At 49.8% G+C, this 18419-nt stretch overlaps 1 protein-coding gene across 3 annotated transcripts; it reads left to right on the forward strand.

Moving 5' to 3' along the window:
- Window positions 1-232: 232 nt before the first annotated feature.
- Window positions 233-17045, forward strand: LOC115408209 (dnaJ homolog subfamily C member 5-like). 3 transcript variants are annotated; one of them, XM_030118850.1, is made up of 6 exons: window positions 233-387; window positions 12115-12285; window positions 13138-13351; window positions 13437-13608; window positions 14385-14484; window positions 14613-17045. In XM_030118850.1, the coding sequence occupies exons 2-5, from the start codon at window positions 12179-12181 to the stop codon at window positions 14480-14482; spliced, it is 591 nt and encodes a 196-aa protein (XP_029974710.1). In that variant the 5' UTR covers window positions 233-387; window positions 12115-12178; the 3' UTR covers window positions 14483-14484; window positions 14613-17045. The 3 variants fall into 3 exon arrangements, with proteins under 3 accessions (XP_029974710.1, XP_029974708.1, XP_029974711.1); XM_030118848.1 differs by having other exon boundaries at window positions 14385-17045; XM_030118851.1 differs by lacking the exon at window positions 233-387 and adding an exon at window positions 4149-4289 and having other exon boundaries at window positions 14385-17045.
- Window positions 17046-18419: the final 1374 nt, after the last annotated feature.

The following is an 18419-nucleotide window of genomic DNA, read 5'->3' on the forward strand; positions in this document are numbered from 1 at the left end:
ACTGGTGACCGACTTCCTTAAGGAGCTCCTGCTGCTGGTCGTATCAGCAGATGCTCAAAGCCCAATACAAACCAGTAGTTGACCTGGCGAAAGCCGTTTCACAATAAATTTATACAGTGTGTTATGTTTTCCGATTTTCTTTTTTTAAAATTTGCAGTTACAACCAGCAAAACGGACGAAAAAGGAAGTGGGTCACCAGTTAACATGGAAACTAGTCATTCCATAACAGCAGTGTAGCCGTTAGCCCGGTGCTTGCTCCGAGGAGGCATTTGAATGGTCGAACGGCGGAAAACAGCGCAAGTGAGATGCGAGTGATATAAACCTGAGGTCAGGCTACAAGTCGCAGGGGGGGACCAGAAGCCACACAGCGGCCGGCTTTGAAGAAAGGTGGGAAAAGCGCCTCCGATCCGGGCTAACGTTAGTGAGCTTTGCTGCCCTTGGATTAGTTCGCGAGCTAGAAGCTAACGGCAGGCTAACCAACATGGATGCTGCCGCTGCCTCTGATGCCTGGAGATTATCCGCTTTAACCGGGTTTGATTCCCGAGCTGACCGGTATTTTCTAGTTTCTCGCCTGCCACGAACCGACAGCACTGTCACGATGAGTTCTGATCAGATCCGGGCTGGAGGTGTCGGTTTTTCCCTTCAGACGGCTCTGATTTACCCAGTCTGGGGTTAAAAGGCAGCGCAGGACTCGGATTAAATCCGGATTTACAGTCTGGAGTCTCCGCTACATGTATTCTTAATTTTCGTTTTTATCTCACCTGATGCCTGTTCAAGCATGGATATTAACCAATCTGCCGTGTAAAGCTGTAACTAGTCGGGACGCTGTGTTTATATCCGAGCTTCAGGAGCAGGTCTGGATTAATGCGGACATCCTGCTTTCCCTGACAGCGCAGAAACTTTGCTATTGCTCTTCATCTCAGGTCAGTACTTCCCTTCATTGCCTTCAGCTGTGGTCTGGTGCAGAGTTGGACCGTTCCTCGTATTGATGATGGCAGATGGGAGCAGTCAGCGCTGTCTGTATCTGTTTCAGCGCTTTTATCGGATGAACTCTGGCGTTTTGAATGGATTTCACTTATATAAGACTTTCCCACCAGTCCCCAAAGTGCTTCACTCTGATGATCACATTCACTCATTCACACATCAGTGGAGGCGGCTGCAGTGAAACGTAGTGCCATTCGGTGTGGTGTCTTGCTCAAGGGCACTTCGGCATGTGGGAGATGGAGAATCAACTCTGAAACCTTCCGATTGAGAGAAGAGGGAGATTTGAACATACACTGCCTCACATTTGGATTTGATGGAGGTGTTTTTCCTCTTGATGGCTCTGTGTGTTCGTGTTTTCACTGAAACCGGAGTGACTGTTGGTTTGGACCGGATTCCACGTTTCCACAAGGAAAATGAAGTCACCTGATTTCCAGTAACATTTATCTAGAATTAAGATGATGCAGAGTTTGTTGGATATGATTTGATCCAACGTTCAGACGCGCTGCTCCACGTGAGAATGTCTGGTTTACTGCCATGATCAGCAGAAATCCCCATGTTTCAGACACATTCATCACTGCAGGCTTTATTAAAACAGTCCACCACAGTACGTGATATCCCTGGTGTGTGTGTGTGTGTGTGTGTGTGTGTGTGTGTGTGTGTGTGTGTGTGTGTGTGTGTGTGTGTGTGTGGTATTTTTTTGGCCACTCTTCAGTTTCTAAAGGGAACCTCCACTGTCAGTTTGAATGTTTCTAGACGTGTTTCTGTAAAACTGACCTGATGTGACTCAGCTGATCCGCCGCCACGCGACTTCCCGCCACCGTGTGGAACCATAACGACCAGCTGCAGGCAGATGTGACGACAGCTTAGCTTCTTTATTTATTCCCACTTTCTTTTTTTTTTTAACCCCAGTCATCGATTTTCTCAGTTTGCAGGTTCAACATTTCCCACAAAGCATTGTGATCACTGGTGTGTCCGGGAAGTGTGTCACCCAATCGTTTCTCTCCTCTGACTCAGCCTGTAACACACACGCACACACACACACACACACACACACAGTTTGAATGGTATGACGGGGCTCAGGCAGCGGCGGGTCAGAGAGGGATATGATCAGTGAGCGTCCAGCAGGAGGAACGGGTGAAGTTCCTGTTCAGCTCTTGATCAAATATTTCAGTGCTGTGGATGCAGGATGTTGAAGCGACTGTTGACCTGCCTGCTGTCTTGATAACCGCGGTTCCCTCAACGGCGTCTTTCTCGTCACATCCTTCCAAAGCGTCTGTCTCGGCGCCGCCGTCGCCTCCGTGACCCTGAAAGCCTAAAATTTCCCCCGGCTGGGCTTCCTGGTCGGGCCGCTGGTGTTCGGCGTGGATATTCGTGTCGTCGCAGGAGACCGGCTGAGCTCCGGCGCCGGCTTCTCCTCGCCGTTCACCCTCTTCTTCACTTCTTCTCTCATTGGAGAAAACCGTCGAGCTGTGGGTGGATGTGTTCAGCTCTCCGTCAGTTCCAGTTCTTACAGAATGTGATGCTTTGTTTTAGTTTTGCAGTATTTTGATGAATGTGGTTCATTTAAATCAATGTTTTTGATTCTAATAAGTCCTGGTCCAGAGTCTCCTGGTCCAGATTCTACTGGTCCCGGTCCTGGTTCAGATTCTACTGGTCCTGGTTCAGATTCTACTGGTCCCGGTCCCGGTTCAGATTCTACTGGTCCTGGTTCAGATTCTACTGGTCCTGGTCCAGATTCTACTGGTCCCGGTTCAGATTCTACTGGTCCCGGTTCAGATTCTACTGGTCCTGGTTCAGATTCTACTGGTCCCGGTCCAGATTCTACTGGGTGTCAGAAAAACGCCAACTCGTGGCTCAACATGCTAATGGATAGTTTTCCGTTTTTCTGTGTGAAGTAACTTCATTGACAGAACGTTGCTGTTTAAACTCAGAATCTTTTCTCGATCAGAAGCTCAGAGATTTTTCCTCTTGAATCGTCGTCGTGGAAACGGGCCCAAATACTGACATTTCTGAGCACAGCTGGTAAATTACTGCTGAACTATTAAGATATCATTTTCATTTGTTCTTCCTGTAAAATCCCAGCATTGTTTTCAGTGGCTGGCTTCGGTGGAGCAGAGGCCTTCGCTGAAGCTTCAGCCGAACACTGAAGATCACAGCTGGCACCTGAGCGGAGTGGCGCGATGAGAGAAGCCGACGAGCTGGAAGCACTTTGCTGAAGTCTGACTCTGAATGTGTCCTCTGGATGAGACGGCCGGTTTACCCCTTCAGGTCTTGTCCTCACTCAGATGCTGCTTGATCCGGGCGACGTGTCGGAAGGTGAAACGAGGCTAATCTCACCGCGGCGCCGTGAGGGGGCGGAGCTGACTTCTGCTTTTCAATGAGAAGTGGCGGTTGATGAAAGCCTGGGTCGTGAGTCTGTCCTCTGTCCCGTGGTGGACCGTCAGCTGCTGCCGGGACACCGTTCAGTCCCCTCCGCTCCAGCTGCCTGGAGGAGGACCGGGTCCATGTGGACGTGTCTCCATCGTTTCCCTTCACGCCACCTGACGTGTCGTTGGGGTTTCTAGAGGTTGAAATCTAAAAGGATTCGTTGACCCAGTGCTGATTGTTGCGGTGAGCCGTGATCAGGCCTGTTCCTGATCATCACTCAGGCTTCATGTTCAAACCCTGAACTCGTTTCACTTCAGTGAGCCTCTCACTGTCTTCCTGGTATCGTCTGCTGTTCAGAGTGCTGGCTGTTGGTCTGTTGATCGTTCAGAAGACGTACCGCTTGCTGACAGACGAGTTCAGACTTTGAGTGAATCTTTATTTCACTTTTGCAAATATAAAGAGGTCAGAGCTGAAGAGATGGGCTGACAAGGCGTGTGGTCGCTGAGCGGCGAGTCTCAGCGTGTCTCTCATGCTCGTCGTTACTGTGAAGTGTTCTGCTGCAGTGTTAGCATGTCCGAGAGCGCTGACAGGCGGCTGATTGGACAGTAGCTAATGAATTGGATTGGCCTTTTCTTTTTGCATTCTTCTGCTAAATGTAGACGCCTGGGAGGGAGGAGGGTTCGCTCTGTTCAGCCTGCTCGTCTCGCTGCGATCACACCAGCCTCACTTCTGCATGTTCTGAGCCGTTCTGGAATTTCAGCCTTCAGTTTTGCTTTCGATATGACGGCCTCTGTGAGAACGCAACGTGACTGATTCAGACAGCATGAAGCCGAAGGTCAGCTCTGCAGGTTTGGTTTTAAAATATTCAACTTCAGCAAATTAAAGGAAGAAGACATCAGATCTGAAAGGGGGAGTCGTCCAGCCGGAGGTCTGTCCAGGTAAGACTCATCTGTCTGGAACCAGAGCTCCGTTTGGAAATGATCGATTTCAGAGGATTGTTTTCAGAAACACAGATAATGAGTGAAGGAGAGCGTGCAGCAGACCGCTCTCTCAGGTCTCGTCGCAGCAGCTCCACACGGCCGTCTGTGCTTCATGGCTTCTGTTGCTTTGTGTTTGTGCTTCTACTTCAACTCATCTGGGTTTCATTTAGACGGACATGAACTTCATGGCACTCCGCTCCGTTCAGAGGAGACCCGGAGCTCGGACTTTGTTGAATGTTTGGTTGTTATAAGCGAACCGTCGTGGAGCGTCGAGCTGGTAGCTGAGATCGTTCCTGGACATGCCGGACCTCCTGGAGCACAGCAAGTCAGGTTTATCCACACTGCAGACTTCAGACATCAGAGACCCTGCAGGACTGACCAGAGACCAGAGACCCTGGGCTACAGGGGACAGACTCGCATGTGAAGGTGACGGTGGTCTAACCCCAAATGGTCCAGATCCTGCACGGCCATCAGGCATCAAATCATCGTCCACAGCTTGAGGTGGTGTCGTCTGTGACAAGAGCAGGAGCCAGAGAAGGACCTGCTGGTCCTGAGGCGAACCACAGCCGAGAACCAAGCTGCAGGGCGCTCAGGAAGTTCATGGTTCTTCAATGGGGACCAGGGACCGCCGGGGTTCTCTGCAGGCGGTCAGCCCCTCCAGACGTCCGTCCTCTGCTCTGCTGCAGAGATCTGGGCTCGTTTCCGGTGTTTTGTGGACGAAACAAAAGACTGTGTCAACCTGGACCAGAGAGCTGCAGCAGCAGGAAGCGTCCCGCCGTGTGCAGCAGCTGTGTTGACTGTCTTTAGAAAGCCGGAGTCCTCGTCACGTCCAGTGATTGTCAGACAGGAGCAGCCGAGGCTTCAGAGCCGGACTCTCCTCCAATCGGACTGATGTTTGGTTTTCTGAGTCCCTGCTCTCATTTTACTGTCACGACCCAACAAACGTGTGGTTGTTCCTCTGAATCCGCAGCGTTTATCCTTCATGCTTTGTTCAGTTAGTTTCCTCCCATATGAAAGAAAGCGGAACTTTTAATTTGTTAGTTAATTACCTCCGCCAGGAGGTTATGTAATCACATTGGTTGGTCGGTTGGTCTGTTAGCAAGATTACGGAAAAAGTAATTGACGGATTGCAATGAAACTTAGTGGAAAGGTGGGTCTTGGGCTAACTTAGAATCCATTAAATTTTGGTGAAGATCTGGATCACTGTCTGGATCCAGGAAGTTTTTGAAGGATTCTTTCTCATTGAGAGATAGGGAGTCTTTCACATGGCTGGGCAGGCCCGCCGACAGGGGGACAAACGCCTGGTTCACAGGACGCGTCGCGTCCGACGCGGAAGTGGAAGCGCCGCGCTCCGACGGTCAGACCGGCGCCCCTGTTAACCGATGTGACGGTTCATACTCGGCCTGCACAGTATATCGTTTGAACATATTGCAATGTGCGCATGTGAAATAGTCACATCGCAGGATGTGCAATATTTTTTTTATTATTTTTAACTTTTTTGTTTCGTAAAAGCAGCAAGCTGCTCCATGCTCCGCACAGCCGCTCTCTCTCCCTCCCTCCTGCTCGGCACTCACCGCCCCCCTCCCTCCTCCACAGCGGGGGGGGGGGATACGGTGTTCTGCCTTTGCCGGCATAACACCGTATGATAGGAACTCCAAACAGCATCAACAAATCACGGATGCAATAAATTTTTACCTAGCGAAAGACATGGTGTCATTGAACGCCGTGGATCGTTAAAGTGGGATTTAAAAAAATGATCTGCATGCTCGACAAGCGGTATGAAACACCACGTATGTCTCTCAAGTGGCCATCTCCCCAAATGGAGCTATTCAGGTCATCTGGTGAAAATTCTTCTATTTTTAATATCGCAATATATATCGCAATATATCACAAGCCCCCAAAAAAATCGCGATATCAGTTTTTTCCAATATCGAGCAGCCCTAGTTCACACAGGAGGCGCGGGACAGCGCCGCGTCCGTAGCGGCTCGCGCCGTGGACCGCGGCGCTCCGCTCCTCTATTTCCTCCGCGAGCCGCGCCGTGGACCAGCTGTAAAGCTGGACAGAGCAGATCGCACCACACAGGAAGTCGGGAAAATACGACAGAATCCGGTCCATTTTCAAATTAAAATGAAGTAAAATAACATAAATTATGTTGCTTTTCGGTTTTCCTTTTCAGATAAACACACACACACACACACACACACACACACAGGGAGAGAGGACGAGAGAGAGAGGCATCGCACGCCACAGCGCTCCTGTCCGATCACACCCCCGATCATAATGTTGTTTTATTATATCTGGTGTTCTTATTGTTGTCGGTGACTGATTTGAGCTGTGGCGGGGGTCTGCGCTCTCTCAGGGCCAAATTCTAGTTTGTTAATTGAATTGTTCCACAGTTCAGTTTTGTCTAGAACTGTGGAATTTTTAGGACTTCTTGATATTTTCCACGTCTTGACTTTAACGCTTCATTCGGATCAGTTATTTGCTTATGAAACACCTGAGGCAGTTATTGAAACACTGAGATGGACGTGTGGTTAACAGTTTAATAAACAACCAAAACTTCGCTCCAGGCTAAACGCGTCGCTGCGCAGTCCTGAAGGCCGGGCTGATGGTAACAGCCGGTCCATAGTTAAACAACGCACAACGTTCAGTGACAGAACAACAGAAGAAGTTGTTCCTTCAGAGCAGAGAGACGCCAGAGGAGGAGCAGACTGACTCGGACTTCTATGCTGAAAGCGGCTCCTGCTGGTTCCTGCTGGTAAACCAGCGTGGACATGAGGCAGCTGCTCTGCAGACACGTCAGCTGAAGTGTCACCTGTTAAATAATGAAAGCGCTGCTGGTGTTTATTTGAGTCTGAACTGATAATTATAGTTTCACATGATCAATAAGTCCGTCTGGCTGTTGTGCTTTTTGAAAGACCGAATAGGAGGAAGGAGAAAGCAGAAGTGACTTGCAGACGAGGTGGTGTTAGACACAGGAAGACAGAAGAGACGGTTCTGTCCAAGTGCGTACGTCAGAGGAGGGTAGTCGGTGCAGAGGCCCGTGAAGACTGAAGGGAGCCGAGGAGACGGAAATAAAACCTCCCGAGAAGAGCGGAGGTGAGATCTGCTCACGAGGATGACAAAGGTGTGGATCAGCGACCAAAGAGAAGGTTCTGCAGAAAAAACGTGACAGGAGCGATAAAAATAACCCGGGCGGTGGATGGTTATCAGCCGGTGAAGCTGCTTGCAGCTCTCCTTCCCACCGTGGAGACAGCCGTGAAAACCCGGGAGGACACCGTGTCTGCTGCACAAACAGCTTAACGAACACCAGATTCCACAACACGGCGAGGCAACCGGGAGGACATCTGAACCGTCTCAGCTGCAGGCAGCGTTCGCGTCTTTATGGTTAAACTAACAGGATCTGCAAGTCGCAAAACTTCAGAAACCCGAAGCAAATATTAAAAAAACAACATTGAAAGAAGGCGGTGGAGGTGAAGTGGACGGGGTTTCAGGTGCAGGAGGTGAAGGGTTCCCCTCTGCGCTGGAAGCTTTTCGGCTCTGAAAGATGGTTGGATGCGATTATTCAAAACTCACACACACACACACACACACACACACACACACACACACACACACACACACACACACACACACACACAGGCTGTTAATCCCTGGACTCTCGGCGGTTCTGACCCTCCCATTGGTTAATCCAGGTCCCGTGGCATTGGGACTGTGCTGGGATTGGTTAATCCATGCTCGGCAGAGGGCGGGACATAGGAAGGTGTTAAATGGAAGTGTTGACAGACTTGTCTGGGGGTGGGGTGTGTGTGTGGGGGGGGGGGGGGGGGGGGGGGGGGGGGGGGGGGGATTGGGGGGCCATCTGGTGTCCTAAAGGTCTCCAAAGATTTAAACTCTCACCTTTTTCCCTTCGTCTCCACGTTCTGCCGCTCAGTGCAGGACGATGCGGAGCGTTTCCAGAGCTCAGAGTTCCTGCTAGTCCTCCTCCTCTCAACATCACACACACACACACACACACACACACACACACACACACACACACACACACACAGACACAGGTAATCTGCTGAGATTAACAACCCCCCCTCCCACCTATCCCGCCCCACCCTTCAGGACTCCTGAGAGCTTCATCAGTCCAGCACATTTCAGTAACGTGGAAATTCACGGACGTGCGCCAGACGCTTGTTTTAGTGTCGTTTTTTATTCCGTCTGTTTAAAGTCCTTCAGAAAATGAGTGTTTGTTCTTTGAATGGCGGGCCGACACCGAGGGGAGAGTTTCCGAAGCTCAGCTGGGAGTGGAGAAATGAAAGCTCGTGCGACGCGGCGTTTGAAGTTTCTAACCAGCCAGGCCTCGTTTCAGGAAAGCTTCATGTTTACACAGCAGCGTTCTGGAAACTGTTTCCACAGAAACGGCAGAAAACGGCGTCAAGGCCAGACTTTCTGAAAGGAAATCGGTGCGTTTGAGCCTGAAGCACTGCTCTGTTCACTGCTCTGCTCTGCTCAGCCTCCACGCCGTGCCCGTGGCGTCGCTGTAAGCAGCAGTGGTTTGGTTGAAGAGTTCTGTCCCGTCGTACTGCTGCTCCTCCTCCTGCTCAGGAGGCGGGAGCGAGAAGCGGGAGGCGGCGGAGCTCCGGTCCGTCCAGACGGGGACGAGCCTCTGAGACCCTCTGAGACCCTCTGAGACCCTCTGAGACCCTCTGAGACCCTCTGAGACCCTCTCGGCCTCCTGCAGCGCCGGTCGGGGTGGAACACACTTCGTCCTGCTGTGTTCCAGGCAGTTTGTGGTTGGTGGTTCCCAGCCTGCTCCAGGCTGGAGCTTAGCCTGGTCTGTAAGCTTGTTAACCCCCCCCGACCCCCCGACCCCCCCGTACGCCTGCTGTCTGGCAGGACCGACCCTCGGCCCTGACCCGGGGCTGGCTGATATGACCTCCTTCTCACCGCGTTAATAGACGCTACGATTCAGCCTCGATTCAAATAAAGAGGAACCTCAGTCCCGTCAGTTTGTGGAAACGTTCTTTGTTGAACAGCGCTGTCATAAATCTGGCTTTTTAACGTCAAGGTGTGTATTTTGCACAAATTGCGACAGAAACATTTCAGCTGTGGCGTCTGACTTGTTGTGGAAGTGCTGTGAGATCCTGAAGAGCCGAGTTTCAGGTACTCTTCATTTCTGGACCTAAAATCCTAAATTCTTGTAACGTCCTGTGGACATGCGGGGACTTCAGAGTCCGATGGCGTCCGATGAGTCCGATGAGCGGCGCCCAGCGTTCCACTCCCATCTTTCTGTCGTCACACTGCTTCCTGCTGAGAGGCCGGAGCAGGTGAACTCACCGGAAAGGCGGCGTTCATTCACGTCGTGAATAATCCCTCCTCGTGCGCCTGCCTGCCGCGACCTCAGGTTACCTCGCCTGAACCGGTTTGTTGCTTTCGCTGGCTCCAGCGCCGAAGGCTGTGGCGTCATTTTAGTGCCAAAATTCCACACGCAAAAAAATCATAATCGCGCACAGTGAAGCCAGTCTCTCTGCGCTCGCGATGCCTCTCTGCGCTCTCTCTCTGCTCGCGCGGTGACATGTCTGAGCTGTCTGCTCACGCGGTGGCGTTGACTTTTGGCACTCGGGGCGGGCTTTGAGTTGACGCCACTCAACCCCCCCCTCCTTTGTGATTGGTTGCTCTAAACATCTACTGTCTTCAGATGGGTCTAATACTTTTGTGACTTCTGAAACTTATCAACATACCACCTGCTCAAAACAAAGAAACAAAAACAAATAGCAAAAGTACTTCACTGATCCTGGCATAGAACCAAATGAAATCTGAGAGAGAGGGGAAAAGACAGAAAAAAGAGAAAAAAATAACTATAGATTTAGGATAGCAGTGTTTCCCCTACCATTATATTAGGGGGGCGCCTCGCCCCCCCAACGGCACCCCCCGCCCCCCCTAGAAGGTCAAGTTAAATTAAAATAATTATTACTTTTTTACAGGCAAACTTTAGTTTTCCTGCATAAAGGCCGCTCCACATGCTGTCCTAACGAGACGCGTCACTGCAAACTAGTGTTTGTGCCCCGAGTAGGAGAGCCTCACTGCCTCCAAAAAACAAAACACACATGCGCTTTTAGCGGTGAAACACGGCCCGTTCCTCATTATTTGCCATATTGAACTCGGCCGAATTATCAGAAAAATCAGGAGGAAAATGCTGGTATGAGGCACAAACTGAAATAACAAGCGCAAATATGACGAAAATGAAAGTGAAACTTAAATCGCGGGTTTTGTCGGTGAAGCGTTTCGGCCAGCTGGTCGTTTTTCAGGCGCTGAAAACACAAAATAAAGTTCATTTCCCTTCAACACACAATCAGGCTTAATAAAGGTCAGTATGAGGCACCATGCGGCGTGACTGAATTTAGGCTGTCTTGGAGAGAGGATGAAGTTTGAGGAAGTGAGCGCTAATAAGAAAATAATAATAGAAAATTGAATGGAATCGGCAGACTTCAAATGAGCCATTTTAATCGTGATTAACTCCAGGATTGGGGTGCGATTAATTGTTGGCCAGCTCTAGTTAGAAATGAAAAAAGAAGACTCAACGCGTGAGTGTTTGTCTTCCAATAAGTCTGAGTGTTTGTCTTCCAATAAGTCCGAGGCAGGCATGTCTCCGCCAGAGGGAGCAACCGGAGGAAGTTCCCGGGCAGCGTGAGGAACCGTCACTGCAGAAGATTTAACAAAAGCGCGTAAAACAAACATGAAACCCTCGCTAGCGCTAGCAACGCCACCCTGAGGCGCTCACGGATGGCAGAACCAAAAAGACAGAAAAAAGACTTTGTCTAACGAGCGAAAAAAAGGGCATAACTGCAGCTTAATGAAACGCTTGTGTCTGTGGCTTGCGTCCACGGAAGAGGGGCTCTTCTTCCTCGCAACTTTCAAGTGACAGTTTAACGCTGTTAGCGGTACTTACAGTGAATATATCAGGTCGCATTGTACACACACATTTGTAACATATTTCTGGTGGAAAATAAGTATTTTTAAAGTTGAAAAACTCCTAAATACACCTTTCAATATAATTTAAAAAAAATCTAAGACAGATTTATAATTAGATGAATAACAGATATACACTCACGGATATAAATCAAATATAATTTAAATATACATTTAAGACAGATGGCCTTGATAGCGCCATGAAAACGTTTTCATTCGTTCTTTCTCCTCCCAGGAAACAGCCAGGTCTCCTCCACAGTAATCAAATCACTGTATGGAGGTCATGTTATGTCAATTTTACTCCTCAATTTTCCAGTTCTGCCGCCAAATGATGACAACCCGCCTTACTTAACCTCTGATTGGCTCTGACCGGAAGACAGCAGACGTTTAGAGCAACCAATCACAAAGGAGGGGGGGTTGAGTGGCGTCAACTCAAAGCCCGCCCCCTGAGTGCCAAAAGTCAACGCCACAGCACGAGCAGACAGCGCAGACATGTCACCGCGCGAGCAGAGAGGATCGCGAGCGCACAGAGTGCTTTAACTGTGCGCGATTAGGAGTTTTTTGCACGGGGAATTTTGGCTCTAGACCGGGCTCAGCTGGATCGGCGCCACCGTCTCTCCTCGTCCACCTCCTGGTCCTCTCACTGAGGCTTCTGGGTAGCCAGCGTTTGGCCCAGAACCGCAGGTTTACTGAGGTTTCTGTGAAGCAGAGGTGAACGCTTCACGCTCGTGTTCACAGCAGCAGACCAAGTGAAAGTGAAGAAGCGAGAAGCGTCGCCGCAGAACCCAGTCCTCATCCCCACTCCTCTGGTCTCACCTGGCAGGTGAGAGGCTGAGCGAGCGAGGGAGGAAGAGAGAGAAGGAGAGAGAGACAGAGAGAGAGGCGCCATGGACCATCAGAGACAGAGGACTCTCTCCACCTCAGGAGAGTCGCTGTACATCGTGCTCGGAGTCGACAAGAACGCCACGACAGAAGACATCAAGAAATGCTACAGGTGTGTAACACACACACACACACACACACACACACACACACACACGTTGTTCTGTGTGTCCTCCACTCGAGGGAGTCAGAGGACGACAAGATGTTTTAACAGCTCAGGAGGGTCAAACAGACTGTGTGCGTGTGTGCGTGTGCGCGCGTGTGTGCGTGCGTGCGTGTAGTAATGTTTTCTCTAACATTACAATTTAGGTTGGAGAATTTCCAAGTTCCAAAGTAAACCTAAACTAACTCTGTTCTTTATGTTGCAGTGGAAGTTTTAGAAAACAGAAATCAGTAACTTTTTCATATTCAGTGTTCAGCAGGTTTTCTTTTTACAAAGTCACCGTAGAAACTCGTCTTTCACACTGATGTTTATCAGTGAATATCCGGTGTCGGCCGTAACCTCGATGTTGATACCAGGTGTGGAGCGTCGGTGTTGGTTCAGATCTTCATCTCATTTCAATTTCTGAACGTTGAAGCCTCTTTACTGTTCCTGTGAAGCGACTCTGTGCTGTAACGACGGTTCAACGATGCATGAAAAATCAAACCCGCCCTAGTTAAGCACCGGAAGGAAGTGCTGGTGGAGATGAAGTGTTTTTCAAAATAAAACTCAGTGCAGACTGAGGGAAATTTAAATGTAGGCTTTGAAAATAAAGCTTCCTGTTCTGTGTTTGTGTGGCGGTGGCTGAGGAGCCCTGCTTTAAACAGCAGTGTGACAGCAGGGCCTTCAGGAACCTTCTAGAACTCGGCCTGGTTTAGTCCTTCAGGAACCCTCACAGGTTCTGGAGCCGGTCCACGTTCCCAGGCGACCCGGTTCAGACGGCGTGCGGCCGTTACACCCGTCCTCTGCCGTGTCCCCCGACAGGAAGCTGGCGCTCAAGTTTCACCCGGACAAGAACCCGGACAACCCGGACGCGGCCGAGAAGTTCAAGGAGATCAACAACGCCCACTCCATCCTGTCGGACGCCACCAAGAAGAACATCTACGACAAGTACGGCTCGCTGGGGCTGTACGTGGCCGAGCAGTTCGGCGAGGAGAACGTCAACACCTACTTCGTCCTGTCCAGCTGGTGGGCCAAGGTGGGACCCGCCGCCCCGCTCCGCCCTCCACTCCTGCTCCGGACCCCCCGCTGACCCCCCGCTGACCTCTGCCCCGCCCCCTCAGGCGCTGTTTGTCTTCTGCTGCCTGTCCACCGGCTGCTACTTCTGCTGCTGCCTGTGCTGCTGCTGCAACTGCTGCTGCGGGAAGTGTAAACCCCGGCCCCCCATGGACCAGGAGCCCGAGTTCTACGTGTCCCCCGAGGACCTGGAGGCCCAGATGGCCGCTGACGACAGAGGTGAGGCTGTGTGTGTGTGTGTGTGTGTGTGTATGTGTGTCTGTGTGTGTCTGTGTGTGTCTGTGTGTGTGTGTGTGTGTCTCTGTGTGTGTCTCTGTGTGTGTGTGTGTGTGTGTGTGTGTGTGTGTGTGTGTGTGTGTGTGTGTGTGTGTGTGTGTGTGTGTGTGTGTGTGTGTGTGTGTGTGTGTGTGTGTGTGTGTCTCTGTGTGTCTCTGTGTGTGTGTGTGTGTGTCTCTGTGTGTGTCTCTGTGTGTGTCTCTGTGTGTGTGTCTCTGTGTGTGTGTCTGTGTGTGTGTGTGTGTGTGTGTGTGTGTGTGTGTGTGTGTGTGTGCGTGTCTCTGTGTGTGTGTGTGTGTGTGTGTGTGTGTGTGTGTGTGTGTGTGTGTGTGTGTGTGTGTGTGTGTTCTCGTATTTCTATCCTTGTTGGGGCCAAATGTCCCCACAAGGATAGCAAAACGTGGAACGACGTGCCTTGTGGGGACCTTTTTCCGGTCCTAAGTAGGAGAAACAGTGTTTTCTTGACCATGTTGTTGTTACTGAAAAAAGTAAAAGGTCAAAAACATTTCTTTAGGGTTAGGCTTTGTTGTGGTGTGGGTTAGGGTTAGGGTAAGGGTCAGGGTTAGGGGCTAGACATGAATGGGAGTCAATGGAAGGTCCCCACAAGGATAGAAATACGAGACTGTGTGTGTCTGTGTCTGTGTCTGTGTCTGTGTCTGTGTCTGTGTCTGTGTGTGTGTGTGCTCAGTCAATCCCTCTCTCTGGTGTGTTTCCTCCAGATGGTGGCGATCCCATCGTGATGCAGCCGTCTTCAGCCACAGAAACCACTCAGCTCACCTCCGATGCCCACCAAAGCTACAAGACCGACTCCTATTAAACACACACACGCACGCACGCACACACACACACACACACGCACACACGCAGCTTTCCCCACAATCACAGGATTGATGCAAATGCTGCAGACACGTTGACTTGTTTATTTTTTTTCTGTTCTTCTTTATCCTACACACACACACACACACATACACACACACACACACACACACACACACACACACACACACACACACACACACACACACACACACACACACACACACACACACATCCAGTCTTCATTGTTTCTGTTCCAGACTCTGAAGACGTGGCTGTTCGGTCCGTCACAGGCAGTTTGTGATCTGAATTCAGCCTGGACTCGAACCGGGGATCGGGCAGAGCTCACCACTACACGTTCAGACAGCACCCACAGGTTTCAATTCTATAAATGTTAAAGGATTCCACCCGTATCGCTCCTTCCTCTGCATCTCCCGTTCACCCGTTCACTCACACGTCCACCGCGGCGCTCTGGAAGTAGGTCAGCGGTGACGGCGGTCTGTAGGTACAGCTGACAGGCGGCGCCGGGAGCGGGGTGGGGGTGTTTTAATGCCCCTGATACCCCCTGGGGGAGGAGGGGGGGTCTGAGGGCAGACTCCAACAGGTGCTGCCCTAAAGAGGGTCGAGACTCCGCCCTCCTCGCCGCATTCACCAGCTCAGAGTCAGGCTGACCCTGACCCTGACCCTTACCCTGACCCTGGCCCTGACCCTGGCCCTGACCCTCCCCGGTCCTGCTGGCCCTCCACACTTCAGCCAGTTCATCCATCCAGACCTGGTTTGATCCAGAAAACTATCAGTTACTTTCAGTCTTAGTGGGGAAATGTCTTCATCACATTCACTTCATGACCGTGTCTTTAATGATCACTCTGTGCGTGTGCGCGTGTGTGTGCATGTGTCTGTGTGTGTGTTGCAGAATCCAGTGTTACTGTTCAGAAACACACTGTCACAGCAGCTCCCGGCCACACACACTCTGACCGAGCCTCCTTTGTATCCGGTCTGATTTTAGTTTTTTCTTTGTTTTGTGAGACGGTTTTAAAAGAAGAGAGAAGCTGTTCATGTGGTGTGAAGTGTGTGTTTAGGTTTCACCGAGTCTCCTTTTTCCCGTTCTGTCTCTAGGTTGTGTTTTTCTTATTTATGTTGTGGATGGAGGGAGGGTGTTTTTGTCCAGTCTTATTTCCGATTAGCCAGAATCTCTTCCCGGCAGCCGGAGCTCTTCGGCTCGAACCGCCTCGGTTCCTCTATCGCGCAGAAGAAAACAGGCGTCTCGTGGTTTGTTTGTGTCGCTAGTTTAACTTTTGTAAAAACAGAAAACAAAACTTAAAAAAAAAAAAAATAAAAAAAAACGAAAAGGATGCGTGCACTGAACCAAAGCGGCTCCTCTGTGGCGAAACACACTCATGCATGGATACATATCATGAGGAAGTGCAATAAGAGCCTCTCAGTCTCTGCTTCTCTCCTGGACTTCCTGTTCGACTCCACCGGGTTTCAGGAGCCTGCAGGCTCAGAAAAACACCCCAGACCGAGAACCCGGCCCGACCGGCACGTCTGGAGCCGCCGCTCATGTAATACCTGCCGTGAAACAGGAGTGTGTGTGTCGGTACAGCGGAGGGCGTCGTCCTCATTGAGTCATGACCAGATGGATGAAGTGCCGAACACGAGGGAATCGGAACTAGAAAATCCAACTAAAACTGGAACAAAAACACAAACTGAAACCCAAAACAGTCAAATTTAAATAAATCATGGACATTTGCCTGGTTCTCCGTCACGCTGTTGGTTCTGTTTGTGAAGGCAGCAGGTTTCATGTTATCGATATTGCAGGTATTACATCGCTGGCGGTGAACTCCAACCCATTCTCTTTTACCTTCAAATTGGTTTTTCTGTCTTTGGACTTCGAGTTCAGTTTGACTTTTCCACAGATCTTTTCTGAGACCTGCACAATTAACCAAAACTGTTTGGTCGGTGAAATGTTGCACTGTCGAATCCAGAAGGTACAGAGACGCGAAGGAGCCAATGAAATCCGAGGAGGAAGAATAGAAGTGTTGAGAGAAAAGACTCAGGATGGCAAGGGTATGGAGAAAACCTCACACTTTTAACAGAGTCATCGAAACGTCAGTGGACGTCCCTGATACACCCAGTGTTTGGAATGAAGACCAACACATGCTAACAGCATTAGCAATCCTTGAATTTTCTTCTCCTCCCTGTTTCTTTTCCTGATTTGTTTCCCGGATCGACCAAATGTGAAGCAAGAAACCCACGAAGAGCCGAGACTCTTCAGTCCGAATCACGAAGAACTGATCTCAGTGTGAATATAGCGGCCAGAAGATGAGAACACGGAAGCATTATTTTATTTATTTTATTTTTCTTATCTTTTTAAGAGCAGATTAAGGCCTAGCCGTGCGTGGAGGCGATGCGTAGCGTTTTAGACGAAGCCCATGTGACCGAGCGCCGTACGTCCACAGGTAGAGAGTTTCCTGTCGTAGCGTGGACGGAGGATGTGTGTGCGTCTGTCGGCCAGACGAATATCTGATGTACTGTTGTAAAATAAATGTTTCTGATGCTTCGGAGCTTGTTTCCTCTCTGGTCTTCCTTTATGAAAAGTCTTTTATTTCATTACCTCCATTTACTTTATGAACATATCCTTCAGCAAATTTCCGTTGAATGTGCCGAAGTGAAACACTGTTCAGCAGATCAATGCGGATTTATTGGTATAAACTTGGAAGATGGTTCATAATGACCCCAAAATCTCAACCTGAAATAACGTTACAGAGTTCTAAACCATAAAGTCAAGTATCATCTGCATATCTGGAAATGAAACTCAACAGGTTAAAAAAGTTTCTTTGAAAAGTTCAGCAATTTTTGAGTCTACCTCATTTTTAACTCTAAACAATCCAGAAATGTCTCGTTGGTTCTCATTTAAATTCGACTATTCATTCAGTTATAGAAAAAAAACATGTCTTTTTTTATGCTGTAAAAACAAGGTTTTTTTCAAACTTGTGGTAAAAATGTGTGACAAAAAAAAAAAAAAAAAATGACAGAAATGATAACATGTTGAGTTCTGAAGAACAGAAGGGAGCCCAGATATCTGCCCTGTGGAACGCCACAAGACAAATCACTCTTCATGTTTTACATAAAAACGTCAGACTGATTCACACGAGATCGAACTTTGAAAAATGGAATTTAGTCTTGAAATAAAGATGCTGAAATTCACACCTTTCTGGATCATAAGTGAACCTTGAAGGTGTTTAGATTGTGATGAATCTGGAGAAAATCCACACATGTCCAGTGAGCTGCTGGTCCTGTCTTCTTTCATTTAACAGATGAACACACACTCAAATGACGTTGGTCCAGTCGTGTGATTTGCGGGACTCCAGGGATAAACGATCGTAAACATGGACCCATTAATCAAAGAGAAAGTGCTTAGAAATGCTAAACCCCCCGACTCGTTGGTCTGACTCTGCCGGCCTTTTGGTGCCGAGCAGCAGTGAAATGTCTCTGGATCATTGTGGTTTCGATGATAAGACGCTGAAACGGTCCACTCAGCAGCTGGAGTGAGCCGCCAGGCTGTAACAGTAGAAAGAGGACAGTCTTAATCCGTCCACATACCAGCCCCCCCCCCCCCCCCCCCCCCCCCCCCCCCCCGGTTCCTCATATGGTGTCCGTGTTGGGATCAGTTCAGAGCCTGAAACCTGACGCTGGTCCCCCATCAGAGCTCCTCCTGCCAGGCTGTGAACTAACTGAGGAGGAGGAGGAGGACAGGCAAGGGACCGGTGTTTGACTGGAGCCACCGACCGGCTTCAGCACTCAGCCGGTTCAAGCCAAACCCCGTCAGGTCTTCAATGTCGGCAAATCCGGAAAGAACTAAGTCTTTTCTTCATCATTGCTGAAGTTGGAGTCCAGGCCCTGCCCTGCTGGAGCTCTGGCCACCTGGTGTTTCCTGC

Source organism: Salarias fasciatus, chromosome 20 (genome assembly GCF_902148845.1).
Source record: "Salarias fasciatus chromosome 20, fSalaFa1.1, whole genome shotgun sequence".
NCBI classification, from domain to species: domain Eukaryota; kingdom Metazoa; phylum Chordata; class Actinopteri; order Blenniiformes; family Blenniidae; genus Salarias; species Salarias fasciatus.

Bases quoted from the DNA above. Each gene is read 5' to 3' on its own strand.
- LOC115408209 (XM_030118848.1), top strand. From the start codon at position 12,179: ATGGACCATCAGAGACAGAGGACTCTCTCCACCTCAGGAGAGTCGCTG. The intron at 13,352-13,436 runs GTGGGACCCGCC...CCGCCCCCTCAG, and splicing joins TGTCCAGCTGGTGGGCCAAG to GCGCTGTTTGTCTTCTGCTG. The intron at 13,609-14,384 runs GTGAGGCTGTGT...TGTTTCCTCCAG, and splicing joins GATGGCCGCTGACGACAGAG to ATGGTGGCGATCCCATCGTG.